The 18,353-nt window shown below is 42.7% G+C and overlaps 1 protein-coding gene across 1 annotated transcript in view; it reads right to left on the bottom strand.

The window, feature by feature from the left end:
- LAMB1 (laminin subunit beta 1) overlaps window positions 1-18,353 on the bottom strand; it is a 134,647-nt gene that overhangs the window by 53,668 nt on the left and 62,626 nt on the right. The window contains exons 14-21 of the mRNA XM_060778391.2: window positions 18,037-18,195; window positions 16,426-16,553; window positions 16,075-16,195; window positions 14,260-14,464; window positions 12,207-12,350; window positions 9,088-9,319; window positions 3,767-3,930; window positions 1,324-1,548 (exon numbers count right to left, since the gene is read on the bottom strand). Of these exons, the coding sequence (XP_060634374.2) occupies window positions 1,324-1,548; window positions 3,767-3,930; window positions 9,088-9,319; window positions 12,207-12,350; window positions 14,260-14,464; window positions 16,075-16,195; window positions 16,426-16,553; window positions 18,037-18,195 (1,378 nt within the window). The remainder of the gene's footprint in view (window positions 1-1,323; window positions 1,549-3,766; window positions 3,931-9,087; window positions 9,320-12,206; window positions 12,351-14,259; window positions 14,465-16,074; window positions 16,196-16,425; window positions 16,554-18,036; window positions 18,196-18,353) is intronic.

Genomic DNA, 18,353 nt, shown 5'->3' with positions numbered 1-18,353 from the left:
CCACGAGGTCACGAAGAGTCGGAAACGACTGAATGAATGAACAACAACAAAATAGAAATCACACTAGCCTTTTTAAATTGCCTTGAACAGGCAGGATCATTTTAAATATATATGTGCTATTGTGATTTTTTATGCTTATATTGCTTTGTCAATTTTATGTTTATGTCGTTTACTCTCTATGTATTGATGATGTTACTTGGAAACTACTCTGAGTCCCTTCGGGGAGATAGAGCGGTATATAAATAAAGTTTTGTTATTGTAGTAGAGTTTAGGAAAACATCATTGAAGTTTGTAAAGAAACATAGTTCAGGAGCAGGTGGTCAGTCGCAAGGCCGAACAGGGTTTAGGGTTACAGCCTGTGCTGGATGGGGTCGCACTCCCCTTGAAGGCGCAGGTTCGCAGCTTGGGTGTGATCCTGGATTCATCGTTGAGCCTGGATCCCCAGGTCTCAGCGGTGACCAGGGGAGCATTTGCACAGCTCAGGCTCGTGCGCCAGCTGCGCCCGTACCTCGGGAAGTCTGACTTGGCCACGGTAGTACACGCTCTGGTCACATCCCGCCTTGACTACTGCAACACTCTCTACGTGGGGCTGCCCTTGAAGACGGCCCGGAAGCTCCAGCTAGTCCAGCGCGCGGCAGCCATGTTACTAACAGGAGCGGGACGTAGGGAGCATACAATGCCCTTCTTGTACCAGCTCCACTGGCTGCCGATTTGCTACCGGGCCCAATTCAAGGTGCTGGTGTTGGCCTACAAAGCCCTAAACGGTTCCGGCCCAAAATACCTGTCTGACCGCATCTCGGCCTATGAGCCCACGAGGACTTTGAGATCGTCCGGGGAGGCCCTTCTCTCAATCCTGCCTGCCTCACAGGCACGCCTGGCGGGGACGAGGGATAGGGTCTTCTCGGTGGTGGCCCCCCGGCTGTGGAACACCCTCCCTGTGGACATCAGACTGGCGCCCTCCCTTATGTCATTCCGCAAGAGACTAAAGACATGGTTGTTTGAGAAGGCATTTGAGTAAGTGCTGCAATAACTGGCAATGACGATTGGAACGGAACATGGATAACGAGATTTGGATTGTGATTCAACAATGAGACGTCGCGAATGATTTAGTGTAATTGTATTATTGATAGTGATGTTGTTTAATGTGGTTGTGATATTGCTTATGCTGTAAATTGTACCTGTTTTTATATGTTGTACACCGCCGTGAGTCGCCCTAGGGCTGAGAACGGCGGTCTACAAGTGCAGTAAATAAATAAATAAATAAATAAGGTGAGAAGCAACTGGGTAATTCCACAAGTAAGTCGCTGACTTCACTCCACTTACTTCTACAGTCCTGCTGAAGGGCCCGTCCATAATAGCCATGTTTACACAGTTGGCAGTTCTCCCCCTCTGTGTGATACAAGCACTTCAGGCACAATCCTGTCTTCTTGTCACAAGCCTCCGGGTCTGTTGAGTCAATGTTGTTGTTGCATTGGCAGGGCTGGCAAGTCCCACCAACTTCTTCAGGGTTTCCAAAGAAGCCAGCAGCACATTCACCACATCTGCTCCCTGTTTCAAGAAACAAGAGAAGGAAGAAATCTCTTAAGACGAATGGTTGGAGAATCATTAGCCATAAAGGAAAAACATGGCAAAGGGGAGAAAGACACCACTCCATCGGCGAAGCAACAAGGCAGGCAGTGTTTAGAGCAGTGTTTCTCAACCTTCCTAATGCGACCTCTTAATACAGCGCCTCATGTTGTGGTGACCCCCAACCATAAAATTATTATCATTGCTCCTTCCTAATGGTAATTGTGTTACTGTTATGAATCATAATGAAAATATCTGAAATGCAGGATGTATTTTCATTCACTGGACCAAATTTGGCACAAATATCCAATAACGGAGCTCCACGCAGTCATGTCGGCCTTGGAGGTATCTATGGACAACACCAGCTCTTTGTCCTAGAAATTGAGCACCAAACCCCAGACTTGGACACGACTGGACTTAATGTCAGGGGAAAACTTTTACTTTACCTTACCCAATATGCCAAATTTCAATACTGGTGGGGTTGGAGGGAGAATTGATTTTGTCATTTGGGAGTTGTAGTTCCTGGGATTTATAGTTCACCTACAATCAATGAGCATTCTGAACCCCACCAATGATGGAACTGAATGAAACTTGGCACACAGAACTCCCATGACCAAGAGAAAATACTGGAAGTGTTTGGTAGGCATTGACCTTGAGTTTTGGATTTGTAGTTCATCTGCATCCAGGTAACACTGTGGACTCAAACAATGATTGATCTGGATCAAACTTGGCATGGATACTCAATATGCCCAAATGTGAACACTGGTTGAGTTTGGGGAAAATAGACCTTGACATTTGGGAGTGGGTCGTTGCTGGGATTTATAGTTCACTTACAATGAAAGAGTATTCTGAATCCCGTCAACAATAGAATTCGGCCAAACTTCCCACATAGAATCCCCATGACCAACAGAAAATATTGTGTTTTTTGATGGTCTTTGGTGACCCCTCAGATTGAGAAACACTGGTTTAGAGAAACTAGGAGCACTTTCACACAGCCCTATAACCCAGAATATCAAGGCAGAAAACCCCACAATATCTGCTTTGAACTGGATTATATGACTCTCCACTGCCGTATAATCCAATTCAAAGCAGATAATGTGGGATTTTATTCACCTGTGTGGAAAGGGCCTAGGGCCCCTTCTATATGGACATATAAAATCAAGATTATCTGCTTTGAACTGGATTATATGGCAGTGGAGAGTCATATAATCTAGGATAGAACCCAGCTCAAAATGCACTATTAAATGTCATATATTTGAGCAGCTATAACACCAACAATATAATAATGAATTTGAAGAAAACGACACTCTCTAACTTGACGCCTTCCAAAAGTCCTAGGCAAATGCCCCCTTAATCCCCAAGTCACATGGCCAGTGACCAATGGTCATGTAACTGGGGATGATGGGAGATGTCACCCAACTGTTCTGGAAGGTGCCGAGTTGAGGATAGGCTGCATTACTCCAGTATGTTGTAGTGATTTGAATTACCAGGATCCCAGGAAACCGAGCTATGAATTCCTGCTTCAACATGGAAATCTTCTGGGGCCTTTCTACAGTGACATATAACCCAGATTATCAAATCAGATAATCTGGATTATATGGCAGTGTATTAATCTACACTGCCATATAATCCAGTTCAAAGTAGGTAATCTGGATTTTATATGGCAGCGTAGAAGGGATCTAGGTGACCTTGGTGAAGCCACACTATCTCAGCCTCAGAGGAAGGCAATGGCAGACGTTCTCTGAACACTTCTTATCATGGTGTGGCATAGTGGTTTGAATGCTGAGCTATAACTCTTGATAACAAGACTCAAATGGCCGCTTTGCCATGAAACCCACAGTGATGTTGGGCAAGTCACACACTCTCAACTCCAGAAAACCCTGTAACAGATTCACTTTAGGATGGTCATAAGTTGAAAGCCACTTGAAGCCACACTACAGCAACAAAACTTCATGATAAGTTTTGCCTTAGAGTTACTGTAAGTCAAAAAATCTTGAAGACGCACAGCAGCAGCAACAACATGCATACGAACATAATAACCAATTCCAAAACACATACAAACATAATAATCAATTCCAAAACACTTCCCTATGAACTTAAATGTCATAAATTATTTGGGACTATAAAAATCCCAATGTTCATAGGGATGTGTGCACAAATGAATGACCTTAGTTGCCATTATTTTCAAAAGACAGCCTACCTTTATATCCAGTTTCACAGATGCACACCACCTGGAAGGTTGTGCGGTCCTGATAACAACCCTGGGCAAACTGGCGTCCGCTTTCTGGCCCATCTGGACAAAGACAAGGCCGACAGTGGTCTCCAGATCCTAGGACAGGATCTCCATAATAGCCCCCAAGGCATCTAGTTTTACAAGACACAATAATAATAATAATAATAATAATAATAATAATAATAATAAGTAGTAGTATTAGTAGTGGTGGTGGTGGTATCACAAGCCGGAAAAAGTTACAGAAAATGAACATGTCAAACTACTCTGGGACTTCCGAATTCAGACAGAGTTTTTGAGCACAATACTCCTGATGTCACGATCATGTTGAAAAACAAAATACGGATTGTCAATGTTGCAATCCCAGGTGACAGCAGGATTGAAGCGAAACAACTGGAAAAGCTGACACGATATGACAATTTAAAGATCGAACTGCAAAGACTCTGACACAAGCCAGTCAAGGTGGTCCCAGTGGTGATCGGCACACTGGGCGCAGTGCCTTGGCCTGCATTTAACACAATCAGCGCTGACAAAATTACCATCTGCCAGCAGCAGGCATGTAGCCGGGGGGGGGGGGGCTCGGGGGGCTTCCCCCCCAAAATTTTCATGGTGGTTCGCGAAAAGGCCTTATTGGTGCATTATTTAAACTGTTATGTTTATTCATATCATGATCTGATCACCATACTCAATATATCCCATATGCATGGGGGTGTTGGGGTAATGATACAAAAGGTTTGCTAGGCTAGACCCTCTTTCACTCAGACTCAGCCCCCCCGAAACTCAGCCCCCCCCGAAACCCCCCCTGAAAAAAAATCAGCCCCCCCCCCCCCGAAATGAAATCCTGGCTACGGGCCTGGCCAGCAGCAAAAGGCCACCTTACTGGGATCTGCATGCATTATTCGCTGATACATCACACAGACCTAGACACTTGGGAAGTGTCAGACATGTGATCCGATACAACAGCCAGCAGAGTGATCTTTCTGTGTACGAACCCACACGATCTCTTCGATCATCTGGAGAAGCCCTGCTTGTGCTCCCACCTCCTTCGCAGGAGCAAATAGTAGGGACGAGAGGGCCTTCTCGGTGTTGGGCCCCTGATTCTGGAACTCACTTCCCAAGGACATCAGGCATGCCCCAACTCTGGCAGTCTTTAGGAGGAGCTTGAAAATGTGGTTGTTCCAGTGTGCCTTCCCAAAATAAGGAAAACTCTCAGCAATATGCCCTTAGAATGCACTTTACTACCGGGTTAGGATTGACTGCGTTCCTTCATTTCTCTTTGAAAACCCTATACAAGTTATATCATACCCTGCTCTGCCCAGCATTTATTTTTTAATTTGTAAATAATTACATTTGGCCCGGCCATAGGTTTTTAATCTTTGAGTGTTACTGTTTTTTTGGATATTGTTTATATGTGATTTATATTAATTGTCTTGTATTTACTGTTTTGTTTATTGCTTTTGTTTATTGATGTACTGTTGGGCTTGGCCTCATGTAAGCCGCTCTGAGTCCCTTGGGGAGATGGTGGCGGGGCATAAATAAAGTATTATTATTATTATTATTATTATTATTATTATTATTATGCTGTGGACTCATCTTGTTGTGTTTAAAATATTATTATTATTATTATTATTATTATTATTATTTGTATTCTGCTCTATCTTCCTGAGGGGACTCATGGTGGATTCAAGCATACACAAAAACAAAGGGAAACATTAAATGCCTAGAAACAATGAAATACAGATAAAGATAAAGTCTTCCTCTTCCGTCTCTGAGGGATGGTGCTCATCTCTGGCTCTGAGGGGTGATGCTCATTTCCATTTCTATACCAAAGAGCCTGCGTTGTCCGTAGACACCTCCTAAATCATGACTGCATGAAGTGCCGTTTACCTTCCTAATAGGGCAGTACCTATTGATCTACTCACATTTGCATGCTTTCGAACTCCTAGGTTGGCAGAAGCTGGGGCTAACAGCAGGAGCTCACCCCATCCTGCGGATTCGAACTGCCGACCTTTTGGTCAGCAAGTTCAGAAGCTCAGTGGTTTGACCTGTTGTGCCACCGCAGCCCCAAAGTTCTGCTAAGTATATCAAAAGTAAAAGACATATATTTGCACAGCCAAAATGGGAACAACCAGGGGCGAGATTTTTCATTTTGCTCCATAGGCTGAATAACACTATTTTCGTGATATTTTCATTGGCTTGTCATTGATTTTAGCGGAAAGGGAGCCAAGCCAAACTAATTTATTTTTTGCATTTCATATAAACACACGTTAGTTCACTAACTAATGTGGATTTCTGGGAAGTCTGAAAGAGTCACATATCTGTAAGGAAATCCAATTATAATACTTGGCAGTACAAACTTAGGCTTATTTCTTAACCCTATTTTTAAGCATCAACAGAAGCACTCCACACACGTGCAGCTAGATAAACCAAAGCTCAACACTCCACAGATCTATCCTTAACCAAGTCAACAGAGAAATCTGAAGGATTGGTAACATTAACACCTAATGAGATGTTCATCCTTGAACAGTCTCTGTGTGCAATTTACCAGAAAACGGAATTTCTTCTGCAAGCCCTAATTCACTGTTAAATCCTCTCCCTTTTCACTTTTAGCCTATGGCACTATTACGTTAGGAATCCCCGGGGGCACGGGTTAAACCGCTGAGTTGCTGATCAAAAAGTTGGCAATTTGAATCTGGGAAGCAGGGTGAGGACCTGCTGTTAGCCCCAGCTTCTGCCAACCTAGCAGTTTGAAAACATGCAAATGTGAGTAGATCAATAGCAGTTTGAAAACATGCAAATGTGAGTAGTTCAATAGGCACCCTTCCGGTGGGAAGGTAACGAAGCTCCATTCAGTCATGCTGGCCATATGACCTTGGAGGTGTCTATGGACAACGCCAGCTCTTCGGCTTAGAAATGAGATGAGCACAACCCCCCCAGAGTCGGACTTGACTAGTCTTAATGTCAAGGGGAAACCTTTACCTTTACCTTACTGTTAGGTTGGAATAAAAGTCAGTCTCCCTGCTCCACTCCCAATAGTTCAAAATGGATAAATTCAGTGCAGAATCATGTAACACCATTCTGGATCGAAAACTTTGCTATGTACCATAGCACTTCTTGCCCTTCTATGACACTGTTCTTACTTCCAAATTTATCTAATCACTAGCTATCCCCTGCCAAGTGTTACTTTGGCCCAGTCTTGTGAGCTGGAACATAAAGTAATGAGAAAATGTTGGATTCTAATATATGTAATGTATTGATGCTTGTGGGTTAAAAGTATTTCTTGTTGTTTTCTTGTCAGTGTTGATGTGGAGATTTTCTGGTTTGCCTACTCTGGAACATGCAACATGTCATTGTCCTTTTTTAGGGTTCCCCTTTAAGTCTATGATACTATTTCTCTCTCTGTGTGTGAATCATATATATCTGTCTACGTCTATGGCTGGATGGCTCTTTGTCAGGAGGGTTTTGATTATGTTTTCTTGCCCTGGTGAAGGGAGTTGGACTGGATGGCCTTAAGTATTTTCTGTTAGTCATGGAGGTTCTGTGTGGGAAGTATGCTCCAATTCTGTCATTTGTGGGGTTCAGAATGCTCTTTGATTGGAGGTGAACTATAAATCCCAGCAACTACAACTCCCAAAGGCAAGCACTATTTTCCCCAAACTTTGCCAGTGTTCACATTTGGGCATATTGAGTATTCATGCCAAGTTTGGTCCAGATCCATCATAGTTTGAGTCCACAGTACTCTCTGGATGTAGGTGAACTACAAATCCTAAACTCAAGGTCAATGCCCACCAAACCCTTCTAGTGTTTTCTGTTGGTCGTGGGAGTCCTGTGTGCCACGCTTGGTTCAATTCCATCATTGGTGGAGTTCAGAATGCTCTTTGACTGTAGGTGAACTATAAATCCCAGCAACTACAACTCCCAAATGACAAAATTAACTTGTTTGAGCGATGGTCACTCCTTGGGTTAGTAGTTGTCTTGTGCCAAATTTGGTGTCAATTCGTCCAGTGGTTTTTGAGTTATGTAATCCCACAAACAAACATTACATTTTTATTTATTTATATAGATTAGAATACTGCCATGAAATTATGCAAACACATTCATTTAATGTTGTTTTATATTCTACAATTTAATATGTCAAGAATATGAGAGGGAAGAAGAAATGGTGTCAAAACAGTGTATGCATATATTCCACATACTGTTCGCCTTCCAACAACTTTAGTTTTTCTCTTTCTGCAAAGGTGGCCAATGCACTGAATGGTCTCAGTGCCCCTGCATCTCTGCTAGCACAGAAAAATTATGTGAGAGTCCTTCTACCCAACCATATAACCCAGAATATCAAGACAGAAAATCCCACAACATATGCTTGAACTGTGATATTTGAGTCCACACTGCCATATATTCCAGTTCAAAGCAGAAAATGTGGGATTTTATTCAGCTGTGTGGAAGGGGCCTGAGAAACAAGTAGGACAGGAATAGGAAATATACAACCCCCGTATATTGCTGGACTACAATGCCTATAAGCCCCACCTGGATTATACGGGACAGGGCCAATGGGAGTTACAGTCAAAACACATTTGACAGCTGCAGCTTCATCCTTATGGAAGCTGAGGAATTATATCCCAGCTTTGAATCCATATTTTAAGTTCACTCGCTGGAACATCTCAGCAAGCGAGAGTCCAAAAGTGGCAGGCCCAAACCCAGCACCTCAATCCGTGGGTGATACCAGATGAGAGACTCCCCCCTGGGCAGACAGAAGACTGGGCGACTTGGAAGGCGCTGAACAGACTGCGCTCTGGCACCACCAGATGCAGAGCCAACCTTCAGAAATGGGGCCACAAAGTGGAATCCATGACATGTGAGTGCGGAGAAGAGCAAACCACTGACCACCTGCTGCAATGCAACCTGAGCCCTGCCACATGCACCATGGAGGACCTTCTTGCGGCAACACCAGAGGCACTCCAAGTGGCCAGATACTGGTCAAAGGACATTTAACCAACTACCAAGTTTGCAAAATCTGTGTTTTTCGTTTTTTTTAAATCTCTGTGTTTGTTTTGTTCTGTTAGAAATGTAATACAATGGTATGGTTGCTGATGACACGATAAATAAATATCCATATTTTAGGTGATCAAGATATGTGAAGTCCAAGTTTCATTACAACTACATAGCCAAAACTACTACTTTTTTATACACTAATATCCCACTCAAATTTTAGAATAAAATATGATAAATATTTCCTGAATTGCAGTTCTTCATTTAACAGATATTTCAATTAACCACCAAAGAAACTGTACCTTTCACAGTTGTGGCCAGAGGTGTGATCACGGCAATTCAAACATTGTCCATTGTATGGGTCACAGTCATCTGCATGGCCGTTGCACTGGCAAGGTTGGCAGCTTGGAAAACCCCAGTAACCGGGCAAGCATCTATCACACTGGCGGCCATATATCCCATGGAAACAGTGGCACTGCCCAGTCTCCGGGTGGCAGAAGGCATTGACGGAAGCTTGGACGTGACACTCACAGGCTTAAAAGACAAAATACACAGAGAAATTAAAACTGGAAATACTGTTTACTGGGTTGCTGTGAGTTTTTGGGTTGTACTGCCATGTTCCAGTAGCATTCTCTCCTGATGTTTCACCTACATCTGTGGCAAACATCCTCAGAGGTTTGTTCAGAGGTAGCCTGGTTGTTGTGCCTGGAGGCTTTCTTTGTTTGGGAGGTGTTAACTGGCACTTGATTGTTTGTTGTCTGGAACTCTCATTTCTGAGTGGGGTTCATTCTTTATTTACTGTCTTGATTCTGGTGTTTAATACTAGTAACCCGGTGGCGCAGTGAGTTAAACCACCAATCTGCTAAACTTGTTGACCGAAAGGTCACAGATTTGAATCTGGCGAGCGGCGTAAGCTTCTGCTGTCAACCCCAGCTTCTGCCAACCTAGCAGTTCAAAAACATGCAAATGTGAGTAGATCAATAGTTGTCACTCCGGGGGAATGTAACGGCGCGCCATGCAGTCATGCTGGCCACATGACCTTGGAGGTGTCTACGGACAACGCTGGCTCTTCGGCTTAGAAATGAAGATGAGCACCAACCCCCAGAGTTGGACACAACTAGACTTAATGTTAGGGGAAAACCTTTACCTTACTAACCAGATGTTATTCACTTTCATGGTTTCCTCCTTTCTGTTGAAATTGTCATGCTTGTGGATTTCAATGGCTTCTCTTTGTAGTCCAGCATGATGGTTTTCAGAGTGGTCCAGCACTTCTGTATTCTCAAATAATATTATGCGTCCAGGTTGGTTCATCAAGTGCTCTGCTATAGCTAACTTCTCTGGCTAAATTAGTTTGCAGTGCCTTTCATATTCTTTGATCCGTTTGGGAGCTGTGTTTGGTGCTCCCTATGTGGACACCTCCCAAACAAAGGATGCCTCTAGGCACCAGAGCCAGGCTACCTCTGTGGAAATATTTCCACTGATTAACTTTGCAGTTGCAAGGCTACTCAATGCTAATCAAGCTTGTTATAATTGCAACATTCACATTTGCTTCAAACAGACAAGGGTTCTTTCTCACACCCTGGACATCGTCGTCGTCGTCATCATCATCATCCCACTTTTCTCCCATGGGTGAGACATTCCAGACATCTTAACAAACCACATTTCCCTCTACAGACCAACTTGGACACTGCAGTCATCGGATGAGGTCCTCCTCTCAGTTCCACCCCCGTCCCAAGCACGGCTGGTGGGAACGAGAGAAAGGGCCTTCTCTGTGGCAGTTCCCCACCTCTGGAACTCCCTTCCTAAGGAGTTAAAGATGGCCCTCTCCCTCTCCACTTTCAAAAAACAGCTGAAGACATACCTTTGCTCATTGGCTTACGAGGAGGAGGAATAGTAGTTGGTAATACTACTATTATACCTCTGATTAACAGTTGCCATCCATATCCGTGCCACCAACTCAATAGATATCCTGATTAATCGATTTGCCCCAAAGAAATGGGAAATTATTGTTTCCATTTGATGTTTGACGCTTTGTCTTATGTCTGTTATAACAGACTTTGCTTTTTATTTAATTTTAGTTTGTTAAGTTATAATGTGTATTTATATGTTGGGTTGTATAAATTTTGTTAGTATGGATGTATTGTTGTTGTACCCGGGCATTGAATGTTTGCCTTTTATGTTTGGAATCCGCCCTGAGTCCCTTAGGGGAGATAGAGCGGAATATAAATAAAGTATTATTGTTCTGGTACGGCTGTACCAGAACTTTATTTGCTTTGTATTAAATGTTTGCTTGCAGTCCAAGGTTTCAGGGACTCTGCAGAAGGGTGGCTTCCTTTGGTTGCAGTCATAGGGCAAGTCATCATTGTTAAGTTTTGGTTCCGCACCTTGCTCAGGACAATTGGGAAGGGAAGGGAGCCATTTTTAGTTAGTCTCAGCAAGGAAAGCTAATGTACAGGACGTGTGCAAGCTTCCCCTGTACAAATGCTTCAACCCTTAAGACTTTCCAGCGGAAAACAGTCTTAAGAGCATCCAAAGATTCTAAAGATTTCCAGGGAAACAGCCCTAAAGACCAAAGTACTCCAGCTGGAGAACATCTAAGCCTTTACTGGTAGGTCCACTCGGCATTCGAGAAGCAGTTCGACCCGGTAGCAGAGCCCACATCAGTAAGGGTTAGATTACAGTCAGCCTGGGAGAAGTTAAAAAGGGGACTTTCCTTTAAAATAAAAAAGAAGTTATTGAAGATAGTTGCCTGTCCTTCACGGGCAAGTTTAGGAAGCTACCAGTTGCATAAAAGCCTGGAATCATTTGTTTAACTTTCTGAAGACAAGAGACGTTTCTGTTTGATTGTTCATTAATAAAAGACTTTGTTGTACTTCACAAGCCATCTAAAGACTATTTGTGGTGGAAAACCTCTGAGAACTTCTCTTTGGGCCCCCTGGCTTCCCGCTGGGCAAAGGTTGCATGTCCTGTTCTAAAGGAAATTCTTTACAGGCCCAGCGCGCAACAGAACAATTATTATTATTATTATTATTATTATTATTATTATTATTATTATATACTACTTGTCTCATTTTGAACAGACCTCTGAACAAACTTCTGATTATGCTTGACACAGAAGCAGGTGAAACGTCAGGAGATAATGCTACTGGAACATGACCATACAGCTCAAAAGCCCACAGCAACCCAGTGATTCCAACCATGAAAGCCTTCAACAACACACTGAACACCTTTTACATTCATGTTCTTATTACTCTCGTAGCCTCGAAATATTTACAGGCTGAGTGGCTTTATCTTACCAAGCTCAGGATTCTTAAAAATGTACTCAAATAAAGATCCCAAAAGAATTTTCATCTTCTTTAACAACTTATTCAGCAAGATTAAAATCCATCAAAACCTGCCAATCGAAAAAGCAACAACCTACGTTTGCATCCACTTGGTCCAAATCCAAAAGTACCAGGAGCACATCTGTCACATCTTCTTCCCACCACGTTTGGTCGACACTGGCAGTGGCCTCCATTAGGGTCACATACAGAACTTACTGAGCCTTGAGGGTCACACTGGCAAGCTAAAAAGGGGGAAAGAGTGAGATTGTGGAGGAATTGCGAATACAACAAAGTTGACAGCAACAGTAATATATGAGCTGCCATTGTACTTTTGAAGGGCTGACATATAAACAGCTGATAAGATAGACATAGGCAACAACATTAGATGGTTTTAGCATTGACAGAAGTGCAATAGATGGTGTGAACATAAGCAAATTAAAATAGCTAAATCCGATTGTGATTTAAATTTTCCCAAGTTTTAACAGTTTCACTGTTGATTCTCTTCCTTATATAGCTCGTATAATCAACTTTGATTGATTCGGATATCCTACCTCTACATCTGTTTAGATATTACACTAAACCATGGTTTGTTTTGGAGCAGGTGTCACACTTTCCTTCTCTGAAACAATGCTCTAATCAGTGGTTCTCAAACTGTGCTCCGGGGAGCCCTTGGGGCTCCACAAGAGGTGCTCAGGGTCTCTACAGGTGCCCCAGCTCCTCTGGGGTTGCTGCTGCTATTACTACTACTACTACTACTACTACTACTCAAACTGTGCTCCGGGGAGCCCTTGGAGCTCCACGAGAGGTGGTCAGGGTCTCTACAGGTGCCCCAGCTCCTCTGGGGTTGGTACTACTACTACTACTACTACTACTACTGTTATTATTACAAAGTATTTTGGGGTTCCTTTGATTGCTCTAGATCAGTGGTTCTCAAACTGTGCTCCGGGGAGCCCTTGGAGCTCCTTGAGAGGTGGTCAGGGTCTCTACAGGTGCCCCAGCTCCTCTGGGGTTGCTACTACTACTACTACTGCTGCTGCTGCTGCTGCTACTACTACTACTACTACTACTCAAACTGTGCTCCGGGAAGCCCTTGGAACTCAACGAAAGGTGGTCAGGGTCTCTAAAGGTGCCCCATCTCCTCTGGGGTTGCTACTACTACTACTACTACTACTACTACTACTACTATTATTACAAAGTATTTTGGGGGTTCTTTGATTGTGCTTTTCCTGCCTGGCAGATGGGGTTGGCCCAATGACTGATCAAGACCAAACTTGGCACACAGAGCCCCCATGACCCACTTTACACCCCAGTGCAGTTTGGAGGAGCATGGACCATGGATGATGAGACTTGAAGTACCTTCACTCACTTCCCAAGACTGCTGTGACCCTCAGCCAATGACTGATCTAGACCAAACTTGGCACACAAAGCCCCCATGACCCACTTTACATCCTTGTGCAGTTTGGAGGAGGATGGACAACAGATGATGGGACTTGAAGTACCTTCACTCACTTCTTGAGACCACAGCGACACTCATCCAATTACCAATAAAGACCAAACTTGGCACCTAGAGCCCCCATGGCCAACTCAACACTCTGGTGTGGTTTGGGGGAGGACAGACTACAGATGATGGGACTTGCAGTACCTTTACTCACTTTATGAGACTACTGCGACCTTCATCCAATGACTGATCATGACCACACTTGGCACACAGAGTCCCTATGACCCATTCTACATCCTGGTGCAGTTTTGAGGAGGATGGACAACGGATGATGGGACTTGAAGTACCTCCACTCACTTCATGAGACCACTGCGACTCTCATTCAATGACTGATTAAGACCAAACTTGGCACACAGAGCCCCCATGATGCACTCTACACCTTGGTGCTGTTTGGAGGAGGATGGACCATGGACGATGGGACTTGCAGTACCTTCAGTAACTTCCTGAGACCACTGTGAGCCACATAAATAACTGATAAAGACCAACCTTGGCACACATTGCCTTTCTCAAATAACCCGGGCACCGCCCGGTCCCCAAGCTAGTAATTTAATATAATAATATTTCTTGGGGCTCCACAAGAAACTTTTGCTTCAAAAAGGACTCCACAGCTGAAAAGGTTTGAGAATCCCTGCTATAGATGTTAGCCTCCTTACCCAGGGCTGTCTCATGCAATAGAGCCGAAATGCTGAAGATCATATTTTTGCAAATGTCAGTCATTGGTGTTTTAACAACACTTCTGCTGTTCTCCAGACACCGATATCTCTGAAATGTTTCCCAAGCACTGTTTGTTGTCACATCATCGCCCCTTCCTCCAACTGTGAATAAGTCCAACGATTTGCAAAACGGCATGAGAACAAGCTGTGGAATAATGTAAGAGGGTATTGTTAGAATTAATTGATACTTACATCACAATCTTGTATATAAATATACATTTTCATTCACTCCTTTTCATTCTCGTCTATATGAGAATTAAAGAGACTGGATTTTTTTTTGTTTATTGATATTTATTGTCTTCTAACAATGTACTGCCAACCTTTCGTATCCATGGATTCTATCTCCACAGATTCAACCTTCCATGATTTAAAAATTGAATTAGATGGAACATGGAAATTAAAGTGAAACCATGGTGGTACAATTTTGCAGTGTGAAAAGACACCAACTGAATATGCAACAAAATGTTTTCCTGAGTTCCCCAGACATCATCTACACTGCCATAGAATGCAGTTTGAAATGACATAATTTATCTGTGTAGATTCATATAATGAGGACTAATGCAGTTAACCTGCATTATTTATTTATTTATTTATTACATGTATTTCTACCGTGCCCTTCTCCCCTCAAAGGGAGACTCAGGGTGGCCTCACATAAGCATCATGTGTTGCTGTCAACATACAAACAAGGGTTACAATTAAAATAGTAAAAATCATTCAAACACATTAGACAGATACATTACCAAGTTCATTAAACAATAAACAATAAACAATAAACAATAAACAATAAATGCCAGTTAAAACCAAGTCCAAGTCGGGTAAATCCAATGTCGCATATGTCCTAACTTGGCTTCCAATTGTCGCTATCAGTTAGACGAATGCCTGGTCCCATAGCCAAGTCTTTGATTGTCTTCTAAAGGACAGGACGGAGGTGGCCATCCTGATGTCCTTAGGGAGGGAATTCCACAGACAGGGGGCCACTGCTGAGAAGGCCCTGTCCCTTGCCCCCACCAACCATGTTTGTGAGAGTGGTGGGATCGAGAGAACGGCCTCCTCTGATGATCTTAAACTTCGTGATGGTTCGTAACAGGAGATACGTTCAGATAGGTAATCTGGGACTGAACTGTTTAGGGCTTTAAAGCAGTGGTTCTCAACCTGGGGTCCCCAGATGTTTTTGGCCTACAACTCCCAGAAATCCCAGCCAGTTTACCATCTGTTAGGATTTCTGGGAGTTGAAGGTCAAAAACATCTGGGGACCCCAGGTTGAGAACCACTGCTTTAAAGGTTAAAACCAGCACTTTGAATTGTGCTTGGAAGCTGATCGGCAGCCAGTGGAGCTGGCGCAGCAAAGGAGTAGTACGCTCCCTGTATGCCGCTCCAGTGAGCAGCCTAGCTGCCAACTGTTGGACTAGTTGAAGCTTCCAAGAAGTCTTCAAAGGCAGTCCCACATAGAGAGTGTTGCAGTAGTCTATTCGGGATGTAACCAGAGTGTGGACCACCATGGCCAATTCAGACTTCCCAAGGAACGGGTGCAGCTGGCGCACAAATTTTAATTGTGCAAAAGCTTTCCCGGCTACCGCCGAGACTTGGGGTTCCAGTGATGAGTCTACTCTGAACATATAATGCTGTTTCAAATTCAACACAATATGTATTCAGTCTCAACTGAATACAGTTCCCAACATTCCCCATGCTGTGCATAATTTCCTGTAGATTTCAGCAATAATTGTAGGTACTTTTGAAAAGTCATCTGACACTTACGGAATCAATGAGTGTGTATGGATTCTCCACCTCTGCATTTAAGGAATACTGTGGCAGGTCCAAGCGAACAGTGTAATTGAGTCCCTTTTCAAAGCATATTGGTCGTGGAAGGACCACATATCTGTATTATCAAGAAATCATAGCATCAATAAAAGAAGGAAAATAGAAATTTAAAAAAATTATTTATATTTGCCAAAAATGGGACAATAAAATACACGGTAATTGCTGGAATATCAATAAACAACAAACAATTCATTTGAGTGCCATTATTTTGTGGAATCAAATCTCTTTCTCTCTTTGCTTCTCAAGTACTTATTGTTCCTTTATTTTGTCCCTTAGGACGATACTTACCTTGAACCTGGAGATAATGATACTTCTTGATTGTCATCATCAGGAACTGTATTGCCACATCTGCTGCTAGGAGAAATCTGGCCTGGACGAAATACAGTAATCACAGCCTTTTCCCACAAATCTGGTAACTGAACACACACACACACAAAAAAACAAATAGTCCACATTAAAATCACTTTATTTTTTTAAGTAGTCTGCATTGTAGGCCAGTTTTGTTTGGTGCAGTGATTAAGACTATATATACTAACTGAGTGTCTCTATTTCCAAAATGTTTAGGATCAGAAGGCTTTTAGATTTCAGAATTTGGAATATCTGCATACATATCATGTGAATATAGAAATTGGACCCAAGTCTAAACATGAAATTCATGTATGTTTCATTTATACCTTATACACATTGTTCTGTCGCGCACTGGGCTTGAAATGAATTGCTTTTAAAACAGGACGTGCAACTTTAGCCCACCGGGAAGCCAGGGGCCCCGAAGAGAAATTCTTAAGGATTTTCACCATAAACAGTCTTTAGAGGGCTTGTGAAATATAACAAAGTCTTTATTGGTGAACAATCAACAGAGACTTCTTTGTCTTCAAAGTGTTAAACAAATGCTTCCAGGCTTTTGTGCTACTGGTGGCTTCCAACTGTTACTTTACTCTAAAACAAAATCCCTTTCCAACTTCTCCCAGGCTGACTGTGAACTAGGCCTAACTGATGTGGGCTCCACTACCGGGTTGAACTGCGTCTCAAAGCACCGAGTGGACCTACCAGTAAGGCCTGAAGGCTCTCCAGCTGGAGTTCTTTGATATTCAAAGCTGTTTTTCCCTCCGAATTCCTCAGAGCTTTAGGGCTGTTTCCCTGGGAATCTTTGGGAATGCTTTTGCTCTTAAGACTGTTCTCCCCCGGGAAGTCTTAAGGGTTGAAGCCTTTGTAGAGGAGAAAGTCTGTACACGTCCTGTACATTGACTTTCCTTGCTGAGACTGACTAAAAATGGCTCCCTTCCCTTCTCAATTGTCCTGAACAGGGGGCGGAACCAAACTTAACGATGATGGACAGGGGGCCTGCCCTATAACTGCAAACTTTAACAGGAAGCCACCCTTCTGCAGAATCCCAAGCCCTGGGCTGCAAGCAAACACTTAATACAAGGCACATAAAGTGGGAGCTTCTGGTACAGCTGTACCAGCACTCACATAGCCTGAATGTAATTTTATACACATTATTTTAAAATACACATTATTTTTAAATGTTTACTGTAACTACACACTTCTACCGTTTTTTTATTTACTCTTTCCATTACTATACAAATGCATCCAATCTTTCTTGAAAAAAAAAACAACAGAATGTGAATTTAAAATAGTACATATTATCTTTTCCTGCATAACTAACTGTTCCCAGCATGCTGAAATACTGATGGTGAATTACAATAATTTCAGAAATGGTGATATGTGATACAGACAATATGCTACTGCCAATGCACAAAAATAAATGCATTATTCAGATTTCAATTGGTCTCAAGTATTAATTAAGATATGTATTTAATATCAAAACACAGATTAAGCAGGTCCACTTCTATGGACAACATGTTTACAAGCAGTGTGGTGTGCAATGCTGGTGTTTACCTGTGGTTCATAACGAATCAGAACATCATACTCCATTGAATAGGGAATGTTATCAATATAGAATTCTAGAAAAGCTCCTTCGGGAACTCTAACAAATCCAATTCCAGTCCAGGAAGGTGTCCGATCCTGAGAATACTGACGTTCAACAATACTCACTCCCTGAAGAACAAAATAAATTATACATAGTTTTATGTTGGATTTCATCTTTCAAAAATGTAGTAAAGATATATTATAAATGTCCTTCTCTTACTTATTTCTGTGGGTTGGTGAATTATGAAGTCTGATATAGACCACTCGGATAAGAAATAATCAAGATT

The sequence above is a fragment of the Anolis sagrei genome, chromosome 5, assembly GCF_037176765.1.
Source record: "Anolis sagrei isolate rAnoSag1 chromosome 5, rAnoSag1.mat, whole genome shotgun sequence".
NCBI lineage: Eukaryota > Metazoa > Chordata > Lepidosauria > Squamata > Dactyloidae > Anolis > Anolis sagrei.
The sequence above is the reverse complement of the archived record's forward strand: the minus strand, read 5'-3'. Positions and strand labels throughout refer to the sequence as shown.